At 37.1% G+C, this 16,601-nt stretch overlaps 1 protein-coding gene across 1 annotated transcript; it reads left to right on the top strand.

Moving 5' to 3' along the window:
• The first annotated feature begins 326 nt into the window (after nucleotides 1-326).
• LOC115449909 (phenoloxidase-activating enzyme-like) lies at nucleotides 327-16,285 on the top strand. Its single transcript, XM_037443707.1, has 8 exons — nucleotides 327-455; nucleotides 11,572-11,726; nucleotides 12,376-12,524; nucleotides 13,541-13,701; nucleotides 14,315-14,477; nucleotides 14,922-15,127; nucleotides 15,362-15,531; nucleotides 15,852-16,285. Exons 1-8 carry the CDS (start codon nucleotides 398-400, stop codon nucleotides 16,113-16,115), a joined length of 1,326 nt encoding a protein of 441 aa, XP_037299604.1. The 5' UTR covers nucleotides 327-397; the 3' UTR covers nucleotides 16,116-16,285.
• Nucleotides 16,286-16,601: the final 316 nt, after the last annotated feature.

The following is a 16,601-nucleotide window of genomic DNA, read 5'->3' as shown; positions in this document are numbered from 1 at the left end:
GATACACAGACTGATCACGGAACGCATACTTACGTTAGTGTAAACCCGCCATAGAAGCCCACATGGGCCACTATGGCGGGTTTTAACACCCGTACAGTGGTCGCTATCCAGGCGGATAAATATATCCTAACACCAGCGATTGATAATTGCTTTAAGGGGATTACTTCAAGCAAGAACCGCACCGGGAAATAAGAGGGACTTCCTTTGCTCTTAATAGCGAAACTAAAGGATATTTCCATGTGGCAACGCACCTTGCACCTACCGATTCATTAACATGTCATCATAAAGATTTAATGCCTTATTTATGCGTGACTTAATATATTTATACAACGAGTTTCCTCACTCAGAGTGTCCGAGCCGTCGTGAGAGACGGTCGCGTGGTGTCCGAACAGTAAACATGAATATCGTACTCGCTTTGTGTGTCTTCGCGGTTAGTGCAAGCTTTGCGAGTGGACGTAAGTTATATTATATATTTCCATTTTCGAATTAAAAGCCGTTTTTATTTGGCTTATATGTAGACAAGATAGATTTGTTTGTTTTTTTTTTATAGCTTATGTAATTTTGTTTAGACGGCAATAGTAGACGTACCTGTTGTCTAGGAAAACAAAACAGGAAAGTCGTGCCAACCTAAAAGAATGACTAATTCTTGTGAAATACCCAAATTATCCATACATAAATCATAGTTTTGAAGTACAAGTTCGGACATAACTGCATAACCTTAAATTTACGGTTGCCAATTTATATTCGCAAAGGTATGTACGCTTAAGAGAAAAAGCCAGATGAGTGCCAACTCTCAAGAACTTACATTTTTTACATACCATTGTGAATTTAACATTATGTATACTTAGACAAATTTGGTTTTTTCTGTCAATTTTTTTATCTGTTTGTTATAAACTTGTTAATTCAAGGCCAAAGCTAAGCATATTTTTCAAAATATTTAAAACACAGAAGCAGACGCTTACTATTTATGACCTAAGACCAATGTATCCATTTACTGGGTATTATTAATAAAAACCGGACAAGTGCAAGTTAGATCTAAGTATACAGGGTCATTTTGACATTGTGTTACTAAATGAGACCACATACATGTCTTCACCTTTGCTGACATTGTGCCAAAAATCATCCATTAATAACGAATATTTTCACCATAAATCCTGGTTTTAGTTTTATGATTTTTTACCAGTACAATTTTCCCATCTGATCAACACCGTAGACTTGAGTATTTGACATAAATTTCCAATTAATGACTACGCGTTCTGAGAAAAAGGGTCTTGGCAGACAGAGGGACAAGAAAGCGTTCCTATAAGGGTTTTTTTGAGGTACCCTATAAAAGTTGAATTTGAAATACCGAATACCGAAAACTCAATGATTGCCCTACCTGGGAACCGGTGACCCGAACCAAAAACCTTCACCTAACCTACCAGGAAGATGAATTAAGGTCAATAATTTTACACATGAAGTAACATTTAAGGTTTAAGGCCATTCCAGTAACAAGTTTTCGAAATTCTAGGTCAACGACAATACCTGGATGGCGATGACTAAAAAAGGTGGTTTACGTCATTTTTGTTCAAGGTCACATTTTTTAATACATATGGGACTGTTAACCTTAGCATATAATTCCAGTTTGCAAGTTCCTGACTGATGGAAATTGGTCTCTCATATGGGCATCTAGATAGTTTTATTTTTGGGTATCGGACCCGCAGTCAGCACCGGGGGAAACCTGCGAACGGTATACTGGATTCTTTCGGCTTAGCGTCTGCAGGGCCTTGGAGGAAAGTTGGGAACGAAGTGTGGGGACAGGATAAGGAAGTATCTTAAATGAAATGTCGGACGCCCGCCTACAAGGTGGACGGACGACCTGGCTAAGGTCGCAGGAAGACGCTGGATGCAGGCCGCTTCCAACAGGTCGACGTGGAGATCCTTGGGGGAGGCCTATGTTCAGCAGTGGACTTCCTGTGGCTGAGATGAATGAAATAGCGATAAAACTTTTCATACCGATGTCATCGTAGATGTTCTGATTGGAGAAGAGGAGAAGGTCAGGAAACGTTCGTGAGTCCTCATAGGTCTCAATAAGAATTGGCAACCATGGGGTATACACATGTAACTGAGTGCCTAGGGCTATGAAAAAAGTCCCTCCGTGCATTCGGTGTGGTGAAGAGCACACAAGAATTGTCTCAGGAGGAAGTGGTCGTCTAGGTAGGTAGACTACTTCGTGCCAGTTCCCCTCCTGTACACGAAGGCTGCAGTCAGCGAAACGTCGGGAGAAAAGTAAAATATTAAAACCGCGATAAAACCCGAAATAGTTTAATTTTAATGTCTACGTGATATTGTACTCAAATTTGAGAATGATTCAATATAGCCGTTACACCCCTATTTATAAGCAGTATTTATCTAAGACGAAGCAATGCTATGATAATAAGTATGCCTCTCAATTCTTTCTCCAAGTCAGTCTTCGTGGTGCGTAGGCGTAAGGACGCTGTGGTTTGCCAATATTGAGATACAACTTTACTTCAGTTGGTTGCCAGATGAACAGGGCTGAGGCCAAAACAAAAAAAAATGCCGACACGTTCGGGTGCACTGTTCATCCTCATAGCCTTCATCATTATTCATCATTATTTTGACCCGACCTGGGATGCGAACCCAGGACCTCAGCGCGATATTCGTACTTGTACCATGTACAACTACGCCACCGAGGCAGTCCACAGAGAAACACAGCTATCGTCTGCCGTAATACTGCAATATAAATTAATGTGTATAATGTGTGTTCTCTGTTGTAAACCTTCAATAAAATAAAATTAAATGATTCGACTCCCCATGTGAAAGCAAAAAGAAACGCGAGGCCTCAGATGGAGCAAAAATAGTTCCCCGCTTTTAACAATTTAAAAGTACTCCAGGGCACCGCACAGGACACCTGTAAGCACGCGGCCCCGGTCGCTTGCCCGGTTACCTTCCCCCTAAGACCGGCTTTGGCTAACGCCAGGTGATCATTGTTTCTGCATGCAAAAATGTTCGGAAAACAGTTTACAACTCAGGTACTGTAGCTCTCTGCCTCTGTGCTCAGACTCATGACATCTAAGACTAACAAAACTGGTTGCAAATATAAACAAATTAAGGAAACGAGCCGCAGAAATACCCAAGCGGCGTCATAATTGCATCTGATATGCATAATATCAATAAATTCCAAGAAACCGCATCGCAAATGTCATGTTTACGAGACGGTGTTAATTGTGGAATTATTAGTCATTATCTTTATGTAATTAATATGAACATATTGCTAGTGGAAAAGTAGATAAAAGGTTTTAACTGCTACAGTAAATCTGTTGTATTCTCGAAGTGTTATTTATCCTACTAATATTATAAATATGAAAGTTCATGAGGATGGATGTATGTTTGTTACTCTTTCAAGAAAAAACTACAGAACGGATTTGGATGAAACTTTACAGTAATATTGGTTATACATCAAAATAACACATAGGCTACATTTTATAATGATTTTGTTTAATTAGGTCATAATACATCGATACATATCGAGTAAGTCGGAAAAAATGATCCCGGAAAACTACTTCACGCGGGAGAAGCCGCGAGCAAAACCTAGTTTATTATATATTTATGTAGGGATGAGGGGCAAAAAAAAAGGAATCCTACTTAAAATATTGATTTTTGACCAATTAAGTAATTTTAATTGGTCAAAAATAAATAATACGATCAGATATTATTCCCCACATTTATATTAATTGTCTAAAAAGGCAATAGGGAATAGATCGGTCCTCGGATTGCCCAAATGAAGGCAGATTGAAAACACACTGCGCATATAATATGTTGTTTAAAATTCTGAACTTACGAGTGTATTTGTAGTTAACTTTGCTCGCGGCTCGGTCAGTTTGAAAAATGTTTCCGGCATAAAAGTCCCGGTTTATATTTTCCCAGGATAAATGGCCTATATTGTAAGTTAGACCTTTAGAAATACCGTAGTGAAAACGACATTTAGTAGTTTCTGCGTGATGCGTGTACAAACGTAGTACATTAGGATAAAAATACTACAAAAAATCTGTTGGCTTCTATAGCTCTTATAAAGACCTTCATATTTTGATTAAGTTTTGATTCGTTCCTAACCAAATTCCGGCTACGGCGGCCAATCTAACGGATATCAGCCAAGTACGCCGGAGATATTATAGTGCACAAGTGTGTGCAATATACAAGCACTCTCTGTTCCTTCACTCCAAGAGTCCGGTGAGACGGTAATCCGCCATCGCAGAACCAACAGCTTTACATCCTTTCCGAGGCACGGAGGCCTGAGTAATCTTTTAAGATGGAAAAACCTAGTCACAATTATTTTGGTTCGACCCGGAATGCGAACGCAGGACCTCAGCGCGCTAGTCCTCTTACCTCCCTATCTTTCTGTTTGATTAATTTCGTTGCGAGATAGTGACAAATTAGTTCTCCCTGAGACTCGCCGAGCTTCACCGCTCGGTGTCATAAGCGTGCCACTGCTGATCCTGGTTTACAGGAGTTGTAGTGGTGGGTGTGAGGGCGGGAAAGTCTCTAGTCCTTTTATCATATGTTGTATTATTATTATATCTGTGGTGGTATATGTAGGTATATGCAATGTAATCGGCAGTATTTTCCATAAATATTCGATTAATTAATAAATGCTTATCGGCTTAGATATTTCCATATTTATTGCATTAAAAAATACGCCATAGCATGTCCAGAGTCTAGATCAGAGGTTCCCAAACTTTGTTCCCCATAGACCCCTTTTAAAATTTCGCTGGTTTCGATGGACCTTTTTTTAGGTTTCACAAAGTAAGTTCATTACAACTACCGCCCAGCCAACACAGGTTATTCTGGGGTCACCGTGCCTCTTACGACCCCTATCAATATTATCTACGTTGATAGGTGTAGGTGTACAGTCAAGTCATTTTAGTACTTTACAATCAAATCAGATATATCTTTGCGGGCCACCATTTTTTTGTCACGCCAATGTAGACCCCCGTCAAGTCTCCTGCAGACCCCTGAAGATCCAACTGGATCACTTTGAGAATCAATGGTCTAGACGAAAATAAGCTAAAAAAGAATAAAACCGTCTCATAACGTCATTAACTGATTTATTTTATCTACTGGGTATGCACTATCTACTGGGTCTCTATCTCATAAGTTCATAGATGATTGGTTAGTGCAGAGTCCTAGGGGCTCATATGTTCCTAGCCCAATTCCTGTACCTCTGGCTTCATTCCCATCTGAATATATGGACTTTAAGGCACTGTAAGCTCATTTTGCGTAGATCGGACCACCAAAAGCTAAAATTTAAAAAGTTGTATATTTGTAAAATGTAGGTAGCTATTGTAACTTTGACTTTGCGGATGAACAACATCTCAGTCCCCCTCGAAGTTTTCGAAACGTCTGGAGAAAACTAAAATATTAAAACCGCGATAAAATTGGAAAAATAGTTTAATTTTAATATATGGAGTGATCCTTCGAATGTATTTATTTACAAAGACATCTAACAGTACAGTAGTACAGTTAGTAATAGAACTTTGTGTATTTACAATTCAAACATCTTGAACTTTGTTAATACTCGAGCTAAATGATCCATCTCGACTTTTATCCCTTTGCGAATCCGCGCTCGGATCGCCAAGCATATACTTATAAATTGTAATCATCCCATCAGTTATCGACAAACTATTTTCCCTGTAACTGGCATTTATGATTCAAGCACTTGTTAGAACCTGTTTTAGTTTATTTATTGGACAAGTATAAGAGGTAAACTGCATAACAGCTTCTAAAGAGTACGTGGCGATTAATTTGCTGTCAATGTTCCTCACACTGTTTTGTTTGAAGGACATTGCAACTAGTAATGTAATTGTCGGTAGATTTGCATCTAAGTATCATCAGCATCTAAATTCAGGAAGATGAGTGTAATATCTTTTACAGAGTCTTATTGTTGAAATAAAACTATTTATGGATTTGATTGATTGCGGGTATTTATATTATTATTTTCTTCCGACGTTTCGAAGCTCATAGTGTCTTGAAGTCTGGCAGGTCATTCTGCGTACTGTCAACAGTAAAAATGTAAAATGTAGGTACATATTGTAACTTTGACTTGCGGATGACCTACACTTCGATCCGCCCCGTGACCATGAAGGCTGCAAAGTCTTAAAATCGTCAAAATATCGGTAGAAAATAACATCACGCCGGTTTCCAAGTGTCACATAAACATGTTTTGACGACATTTTAGTGTTGCATTACAACTTTAATAAATTAATTTAAATATTTATAAATTGAGGTGTCAATTTGTTCGCGCATCACGCATCAAGGTCTGTTCAGACTTTAATGCTGGTATAAATACTGTGTAAAGTATGTTCAACTCTAAGGAACGGCATAAACAAGATTAAAGACATAGGTTTTCTCTAATACTTGCCCAAATCGTTCTCTACACACTCAGGCTATAATAAACGAAAATACCGACTTATATTGTAAAAAGGGCGGCATAACTACGTCGACTTTCGAGGTATAATTCGTCAGTCGACATTCTATTTTAACCACATACAATCAGGTGCAGTGGGATCATTAAGGTTCTCCTCGTATAAATAATAATCTATATAAGCATATATAAAAATGAATCCCTATTTCCCTTGGTCACGCCATCACGCGTGAAGGGGTGGACTGATTTCACTATTTTATTTTTTGTAGTGTTTGTTATTGTCAGGAGAAGGATCTTATGAAAGAAAAAATTAAGGAAATTGAGCGGAACGTTAGAAAATTTAAGAAAAGCTAATTACAGCGATTGGCAGAATGCGCGCTGCAAATTCATAGTTAAGACGGGACAACGTCTGTCGGTTCAACCAGTGTTAAAATAATTGTAATGAGCACCGCTATCGTAGATAATAGACATACATGAAATGTCTTCGATTGTATTAGATAAAAATGAAACAAAATCATCGTGGAAACTTCAAACAAGATTCTAAAAACAAATTATATTAAATTTATATTTGTAGAATATGTAATGTTTTGTATGCTTAGAATGTGGCAAAAAAAGCACGAGACTCCGTGTCGTTTTATTGTGATTGGTTTAGACTGACGAAATCTCTCGATCAATAACAGACATTAAAATTATACATCGAGTTACGAGTTGTATATTTTTAGGAAATTCTAAGGGGCTGACTCCTTAGAAAGTTGAAAATCACACGGAGGCGTCTCGTGTTCTACTCCAAAAAACCTTTTTGATTTTATATTCGTCAGTCACACCGAATTATGGACGTAGTGATAATTTAAAAGTAAATTATTTGAGGACGCATACTTGTATGGGATTCTAAATATCTTATAGAAACGAAACAGGGACATTATTCTCTATAGCACACGTTATTTTGACATTGCGTAACAAGCACGAAACGCACCGCGTCGCGTTCGACCGCCATTTTGAATATACAATCCCAATCGCTTTTTTCGATCTATCTCAAAAATTGACCAATCAGAACAAAGTTTTTTTGTCATGCTTAGAAGTGTGTTATTTTGATTGGTTGATTATCGATTTGAATATTGAAATAGAAATTGGCATACAGAATATCATTCAACGCTAACTTTACGAAGTTGACGTTACACCCCGTGTTACGAGTTTGCGCTGTCATAGAGAATAAGGCCCAAGTTGTCTTGAGTTTGTGATGAAACCGTGGTACTAGTCGACCTGTAAAATTTCCAGGATATCTTATCCAAGTTAATTTAAACTTTCCTGTTATCCGGTGATTTTATATATTACCAGGAAAATGCATAGATACTTATTGTAGGGTTATTACTGAATTAATTAACTTATGATAAATTATTGCATTATGTTTAAGGAAAATTACGTAAAATGAGGAAAATTGTCCGATCAAATTATAACCTTTATAATTGAAATTATAAGGCCGGTGAACCGTATCAATGAAATATAAATACCATATTGCATAGGTCAAGTTTGTACGGGATTGTCCCGTTTGTTTGTTCTTTATTCTGAAGTAATAAACTCTTGAACAAAGAGTTCTAAGAGTATACAGAGCGGATATTGGGTAGATTGTCATACAAACATTTGTGCTCATGTGATGGTTACTCAATCTACCGTGAAATAGCTAAACATTAATGTAAAATACTTCATATTTTTTTCCATATTATGAATTGCACGTTTTTAATGTGAATATTAGCATATTTTGTGTAAATATATTATTTTTGTTTTAATATCTAAGGACGCTGTGACATCTTGTCATACGAACATTTCAAATAAGACAGCGACTTATTACCAATTGGTAACAACTTTTGAAGCAAACATTTGGCCCTGATGTCCAGTCTATAACAAGCTATATAGGTTTAATGTTCTGTGTGTTTTTTTTAATCTAGTTCAAACTATTCGAAAGAAAAATGTCGCTTAAGTCATTTAGCCTTTCAACCGTCGATTTGTTTTATATTCGAGAAGATAACATCTAAAAATACAGTTCGCGCGCCGTTTGGTAGGGGGGAGCATTTTGACACGTATGCATAAGGTATATTCTCAGGAACAAGTCATTAACAGCGCAAAAGCAGCGTATAAACAGCGCAAAACAAGTTGGTAGTATTTAAACGGGAAAAATATGTCATTAATTATATCTTAGGTATGAAAATAGAAAACAACTTCACGGAGATATGAATAAAGCGCACTGTGATCGTTTTCAAAAAGGAATATGATTTCGACATACGAAGTGGTGCTGGATGATAATTCGTAAGTGGGGTTTCCCTAAATGTATTTTGTTACAATACCATGTTATATCATATTTATGTATTAATTAGTCATACATTTTACGGAAACTTAGGTATATAAAATATGCTTTTTATCTCCGACTAGCTGACTCGACAGAAGTTGTCCCATCTTAAGTATGAATTTGCAGCGCGCATTCTGTCATTCGCTGAAATTAACTTTTCTTAAATTTTCTAACGTTCCGCTCAACTTCCAAAATTTTTCCTTTCATAAGATCCTTCTCCTGACAATAAGAAACAGAACAACAAATAAAGGTGAAATCGGTCCAGCCGTTCACGCGTGATGGCGTGACCAAGGGAAATAGGGATTCATTTTTATATATATAGATGATAGAGGTAGAAGTGGCGATAGCCTAGTTGGTTGTAGAACGGACTGCCGCATGTCTATAGATTCAAAACTCAAGAACACCTCTGATTTTACTAAAAAGTTATGTGTGTTTACTTTATAAGTTATCGCTTGTTTTAACGTTGAAGGAAAACATCGTGAGGAAACCTAGATACTTGAAAAAACCTTCAAGAATTTTGAGGAAATGTGAAGTAAATAGGCTAGCGTGGCGGACTAAGGCCTAATCCCTACTGACAGTAGATAAGGCCCGTGCCCAGCAGTGGGGCAGTATATAATATAGCGCTGGTATATATATACGTCAACCGACGAGGAGTAATCATCTATCGTCAGTTGGTCTATCTAGACCTTATTCTATTCACCCGGTGCAGTGCGGTCAAAATGTAAATTAGCTAAAGATTGAGAACATCTTGTTGGGTCTTTTGTTTTGTTTTCTTCTTGTTTGCTCACTGTCTTCTTTTTCTGTTTTGTTGGAAACTTTAGTGTGTGTTACCTATTTTATCTCGATTGAATTTGTATTATCGGTCTGTTTGTTACCTGAATAAAATAAAATCAAAGTTCTAACCAGAATACCCACTTTCGTCATATTATATTTCATCTCATAATGTGATAAACACCATCGCCATATCGGGCACTTATGTCAAACTCCAGGCTGATATTGAGCAGAAAAACCAAGTCACTTTTCCTGGCCAGAGATTCGAACCCGGAACCACGGTAGCGCACACGTAATATTACACCACCGATACAGTCAAATAAATATAGTCTCGAAGGCAATAAACGCATCTCAGATGTGCCAGTGACATATCGATTGGGGTCAGTATTAACTGACCTCTGTAATGATTGGTTTATACTATATAAACAACGTTTTGAACTTACATAATGGAGGTTATCACTCGGGACTCGGGAAAATGTAGGTACATATTGTAACTTTGACTGTACGAATGAACAACACCTCAGTCCCCCCCGTGACCATGAAGGCTGCAAAGTCTTCGAAACGTCGGGAGAAAATAAAACACTAATTACCGCGATAGAATCCGAAAATTAGTTTAATTTCAATGTCTAACATTCGCGTAAACAAAAGAAATCATTATAATGTGTCTATCAAACCCATTAAAAAACATGTTTAATTAAATAATAGTCATCACTAATACCCGTAGAATGAGTCAGAATAACCGTTGTATTACATGCCAACGTTTTCTGCGATGAAATTTTACAAAAATTAACATGCGTTTTAAAAATATTTACCTTAGTATTTACTCCTGGAATTGCATAGTTTGCACTAGCGCCGAATTCGAGAAAAATATTCTAGGTTATCAAAAAATGCCCTCTTAATTAAATGTGGTTATTTTCTTGCAATCTCGTTTCATTCCAAGAATTTAATTATTTTTATTTATACAGTACAAGATTAATACATTTAAATATAGTCATTATTTACATTCTAAAAACAACTATAACTGTGGTTAGCAACTGTAAAGTCCCTATATCCGACTATGGACATTTTGTATTACAATTCAAAGAAAACAAAACGTAAACGCAAACCAGTTAAACTTAACAATGTAAACTTAGTTCAACATAAAGTTGATTCTACCGGTTTCTTTGTTCTGAGAATGTAAATGTAATTATAACAATTTATTTGTGAAGGTCGACTGATTCGTAGCAAAAATTCCAGATAGTGTAGTTTTCTTGTATAATTTATAAAATATATGTGTCATTGGGCCGGTTTTATTTGGGTTTTTCAGAAGTCCAAACATCTTTACTTTCCAATCCCTATATTTAAAACCGGTAGCACTAATGATTATTTTTGTGTTATGAATATGTATCTGTCAAAATCGACCTGCGGTTAACATGTTTCTGCGACCTTTAGACAGCATATAGAAATATTATTTAGACTTGATTGATAGGTGACTGTATCGGAGGCGTAGTTGTGCATGCGCGGTTCGGCAGTGCTCTGAGTTCCTGGGTTCGAATACCGGGTCAGGCAAAGTGATATTTTGGTTCTTCTGCTCAGTATTAGGAATCTATGCCCAATATGGCGATAGGCTCGCCCCCTATCACACCATGGGATGGAATACACTTTGCGAAAAGCGGGTGCCTTGGTTGCGTCTCTGCGTACCCCTTCGCAGATAAATGCGTGATGTATGTTTGTTTGTTTTTAATAGGTGTTAAGTTTGATGTAATTCCTTTACACTAGGTTCATAACAGTAGTTGCCTATTATCATCATTATGAAATCATGAAAATAAAACTTCTTTCCTGCCAGCCCGAGCTGGATTCTTTGTTTACTTTTTAGACTTTAATTTATTTTATGTCCAATTTAAATTGTCTTTAGTGTATGTAAGCGACTTTATCTAAGTAATAACTAAATATTCTTATGTAGCTTGACTTATCATAAGTGCAACTATGTTTGCCTACGTGATGAATAAAGCATTACATTTTATTTATTTAAAAAAACTCTATTTTTTTTAATTTGTAGAAGCCTGCACATTGCCAAACAACGACAAAGGGACTTGCAAGTCCTTACTCCAGTGTGATGTTGCGTCAAAAATTATTAGCAAGAAACCCAGGACAGCCCAGGACGAGAAGTTCCTGAGGGAATCTGCTTGCGGATTTGATGGACAAACACCTAAGGTAATAAAATGATAAAGGATCGCAGGAAGGAATTTCAAAAGTCTAGTCATTATTGGACATCCACCTGCAAGGCGGACTGACACTGGACAAAGCTTGTAGGAAGACGCTGGATGCAGGTCGATTTTAATAGGTGACGGTAACAATTATCTGGAAATCTCTAGAAGAGACCTATGTTCAGCAGTGGACTTCATGTGGCTAGTAATGATGACCTTATAATGTTTGAGAGAGTTATTATGTTAACCTTATTATGTTCAACATTGGTTATTGTGTGGCTGATGTTTAATTGCAAACTAATTCTCAGTCTGGTCGGAATACAAAATTATGTCGACGAGTAAAAACACTTGAATATTAAACACTTATAAAATTGCATTGAAATTAATACTAAATAAGGATAAAGATTCATAATATGAATTACGAAGCGTGGGTGTATAGCGTGTAAACTTCGAATTTAAAAGGTCTGCGTGTCCTTGAATTGCGCTTGGCATCTTTAACCTTTCAGTTTCACAACGCTTAGTAATTACACTCAATATACTGAACTTTAAATTGAGCGACAGTGCTTGCATGCTGCTGCTTGGGCACAGAAATGGATAATGTTTTGATAACCCGGCAGTCCAATATTAGTAACGAATAAATCAAATAATATTTCCAGGTGTGCTGCCCTGAGTCAGACACATTGTCATGTTTGACGCCTGACAACAAGCCAGGAAAATGTGTCAACATAAAGAAGTGTACACACCTCGCCGAGATAGAAGAGGATCCGATTGGAGAAGATGAAACGACGTACCTTAAGAATTCTGTGTAAGATACAGCAATATACGGCAGTTTCTTATAAGCCATCCAAATCTTAATCTTCGGTCCGATCCCGAGAATGAACCAATCAAAATAACTCATTTATAAGCATGTCAAAAAAACTTTGATCAGATTATTCAGTTTTCGCGATGATCGAAAAAGCGATTGGATTCGTTTATTGAAAACTGCTATATAACCTTGGTATAATAAAGATGTATTGGTAGATATCGCATTTGTCAAAATTAGTTCGCTAGCTAAATTAGTTCGCTAGCTTCGGTGCTAGAATAGAATTCAGTCTTATTTGTAAACTTGTTTAAGCGTTTACAGGTGGTTAAGAATTGCTTAAATAGCTATCAAAAACGTCACCGGTTTCCTAGTTTAAACCTTATTAAGAGGCAAGATGGCGGGTTTTGACTTGCAACTAATCGAGTAAATTTGTGTTTTGCGAATTTTTTATAAGTAAGTCTGATTATTATTAACTTTTTTATATATAGAGTGTTAACCTTATCCTACCTTTGCCGTATTCGGATAAAAAATTTACTATTGCTTCATCAGTTCCAGCTCTAAAACACGTCAATCGATTTGTCAATGTTTTTTGCTTAGTATACAAAAAATATAATAAACAGATTTTGAATGTATTATATAATCATAAACCAGTTATTCATCAATTACTTCTGATATCCAAACTGCGGAATTTGCTAAAAAAAATATACTATTCTTAAAAATCTTGTTGTTCCGCGTCGAAATCAAAATTTCAAGTTTTTTACACAGTCTACAAAATATTTTATGATTTACTTTAAATTAAATTTTGATACTTGTATGCATATGCTCACGGAACGGTGTATCAAGATTATCTACATTTGCATATAATTGAATAGCGTCCAAAGCGAGAGAAATAATATAATTTATGTTAGAGTCAGTTTTCAACCTATGACAGTAATGTCAAGATTAAGCTCATAATATTTTGATATACCAATATTGTCGAATTTTTAATAATACAGGGCTAAAAAAATATGTCATTACAGTTGTGCTGGGCCTGAAGATAACAGCGTCTGTTGTGGACCACCATTGCCGACCAAATTCGGTGAAGTAAACACCAAGACGACTTGCGAACAATCAGCATTCCCTCCAGACCCAGACAGCGACTGCTGCGGCCTGGATTCGAGCTTCGATAATAAAATCCTTGGTAAGTCTCCATTCGTTTACAGGGAAATGGCAATGGAATGGTTGTAAGTGGGATTAGCCCAGTCGACATAATTATGCCGGCCTGTTTGAAGCTATAACTCAATACGACTGCACAAAAACAATAGACTACCGAGAATATTTTCCAAAACAATGCTTACTTATTGTACTGGTTAATGTGTAAAAATCAGCTGGTTTTTGAGGCTGAAATAAAATCATTTATTATATAGCTAGAGGATGTCTTCGTACCCAGGGACTATACAACTTTCAGTAACAACCAGATCCTGACTTGTGATGTATAAAAATTCATTCGAGTCGGAGCCGATCTACCAGGTCTCCAAACTTTCCTTCCCCCTGCTCATAGGACCAAGCAGAACTGGGAAGATCTGTTTGCTGGATTTTATAAAGCTACGAGCCTAAACTACATATTTACGCTACTGAATTATTTTATACCACTACCATTTTCTATAATCGATCCTAATCGCTTTTTTCAATCTAACTCAAAAATTTACCAATCAGAATTCAGAATAAAGTTTTCTACATGCTTACAAATGAGATATTTTGATTGGTTTACTGGCTAGTTATTATTAATGAATAATCCCCTTGATCCTTATCAGGTGGCGAAGCGACTGCGATCGATCAGTACCCTTGGTTGGCTCTCATCGAGTACCACAAGCTGGCTGAAATAAAACTGATGTGCGGTGGATCTCTGATCAGCGCTAAATACGTGCTGACTGCTGCCCATTGTGTTAAAGGGCCTATCCTCGAAAAGGGAACACCGTAAGTGTCTTTTACAAAACTACCTGCGCCGATGGAGTAGGTGCGACATCGCCTTAAGGTTTGAATCACGGATCGATATTAGGTTTTTCTAGAATTTGTGCCTGATATGGCGATAGCGATCCTATCACACTTAGAACAGTGGTACCGTGGTTGCACCTCCGCCTACCCCTTCTAGGATAAAGGCGTGATGTGTATTTGTGGTTTACGAAGTTACAAATTTTTTTTGTTATTTTTTATTCACAAAGTTTATAAATTTATACAGTATAAAAGCAAAATTTAATTTCTTAAGTATTTCATGCTGCTATAATTTTTACCTCATTTACCATTTAAACCTACGCATAAATTTCTTAATGGAATAGTAATTTACTGATTGGTGTTAATGTTTGTTAGTTCAACCGTGTTCACTTAAATTTTATAAAAATCATTTATCGTTTTTTTTTTCAGGAAGAACGTCCGTCTCGGTGAATACAACACGACTAATAACGGACCCGATTGCGTGCCGTCTGATGCCGGCAGCCAAGATTGTACCGAGGGCATGGTCCTGGCTCCGATAGAGCAGACCATCCCCCACCCGAAGTACAAGCCGTACAGCCTCAACAAGCAGCACGACATAGCACTCATCAGGCTCAGGACCTTCGCGCCTAGAACAGGTCAGTTGATGTTTAGAATGGGATATGTAATTTCCGAATTACTCACATTCGTTTATCTATAACGTCTCAAAACACTGTAACATTAAGAACTGAAACCGGAACACAATAGTGACTACACACTGCTGGCGGCAGAAATAGAAATAGCGATGGTACCTTCCCAGGCGGACTCATATGAGATACCTACCACCAGTGATGTTTACATCTACTGTTACTTTAACTGCGTTTTTTTTTCAGATTTTATCAGTCCTATTTGCCTGCCCAAGATTGACTATGCACAGTCGCCTCCTTCAGCTTTCTCGCTCTATGTGGCCGGGTGGGGGCGATACATCCAGGACGTGGAAGCCGGAATATACCGCAGTAGTAAAATAAAGTTACATGTGAACGTGCCCTTTGTCGATAATGAGGTTAGTGCTTTTGTTCTAAAGTAATGGCTACACTGGTTCTGAGCGTAAGTCCAAACACAATCGATTAATCGGCTTTCGCATTTCAAGATGGATGCTAGAAATCCGCCGGCGCAGCCATATTATTAAATTTCCATATTTAATTTTCCCTACTGAAAAAACAACTCTTATGTTTACTAAGAAAGTATTTAAGGTTTTATAAAAATAAAATCTTTAAAGTTGGGGACAAATCAAAGAAAAGACTGGCAAGCCGCAAGCAAATAAATCACATATGACGATTCAAATTGTAACGCAATTGGCAAATAACAAAATTTATTTTTCAGCGCTGCTTAGGGGGCGTGCGGAAACTAAGAAACGGTGAAAACATATCTCTGTGGAAGGGACAGCTTTGCGCCGGTGGCGTTTCGGGTAAAGACTCTTGCAAAGGTGACTCCGGCGGTCCTCTCATGTATGATAAAGAGAGAAAATACGAAGCTGTGGGCGTCGTGAGTTACGGTGCCGAGATATGTGGGCAGCAGGGCATTCCCGGCGTGTACACTAATGTACACGAGTACCTTCCTTGGATTAAGGCTACAATAAAGGCATAAAATGTTCGTAATCTTGTCATTAATTTTATATTCAGCCCAGTTGTTTGAAACCAAAAGAATCACAATGTTAATTTGTAATTAACTAAGCTTAAGTACTTAGATAATGTAAAAAAGGACGCGGCTTGTAGTCTTTCCGTTCTGCCAAAATATAAGAACAAATAGGCTCCTAAGTAAACTATCGTATCTGAACAAAAATGCGACATTCATATTTTAGCGTTGCGTTATCAAGGTACTGTTTACTAACAAACCCATTTAATTCAAAAGTTAATATACAAAAACAAACAAAAAACCTTATTTACTAACTTTTTTTAATTAAAATAACAACGTTAAAAAAGTGAATATCACATTTTTTCAGATACAATAGTTTACTTAGGAGCCAGCGAAATAGTCATCAGCGAAAAAAATTTGGATTGGATTGAAATAGTCATGCAATATGCATACATTTACAAAAACAGTCAAGTGCTTTAGATTTATTTTCATAACGAT

This window comes from Manduca sexta, chromosome 5, assembly GCF_014839805.1.
Source record: "Manduca sexta isolate Smith_Timp_Sample1 chromosome 5, JHU_Msex_v1.0, whole genome shotgun sequence".
In the NCBI taxonomy this organism is placed as follows: domain Eukaryota; kingdom Metazoa; phylum Arthropoda; class Insecta; order Lepidoptera; family Sphingidae; genus Manduca; species Manduca sexta.
The sequence above is the reverse complement of the archived record's forward strand: the minus strand, read 5'-3'. Positions and strand labels throughout refer to the sequence as shown.

What these genes read in the sequence shown, in the direction of transcription:
- LOC115449909 (XM_037443707.1), top strand. Translation starts at nt 398, where the DNA reads ATGAATATCGTACTCGCTTTGTGTGTCTTCGCGGTTAGTGCAAGCTTT. An exon ending in CTTCGATAATAAAATCCTTG is followed by an intron (nt 13,702 to 14,314) that starts GTAAGTCTCCAT and finishes GATCCTTATCAG; the next exon opens with GTGGCGAAGCGACTGCGATC. An exon ending in TGCCCTTTGTCGATAATGAG is followed by an intron (nt 15,532 to 15,851) that starts GTTAGTGCTTTT and finishes TTTATTTTTCAG; the next exon opens with CGCTGCTTAGGGGGCGTGCG.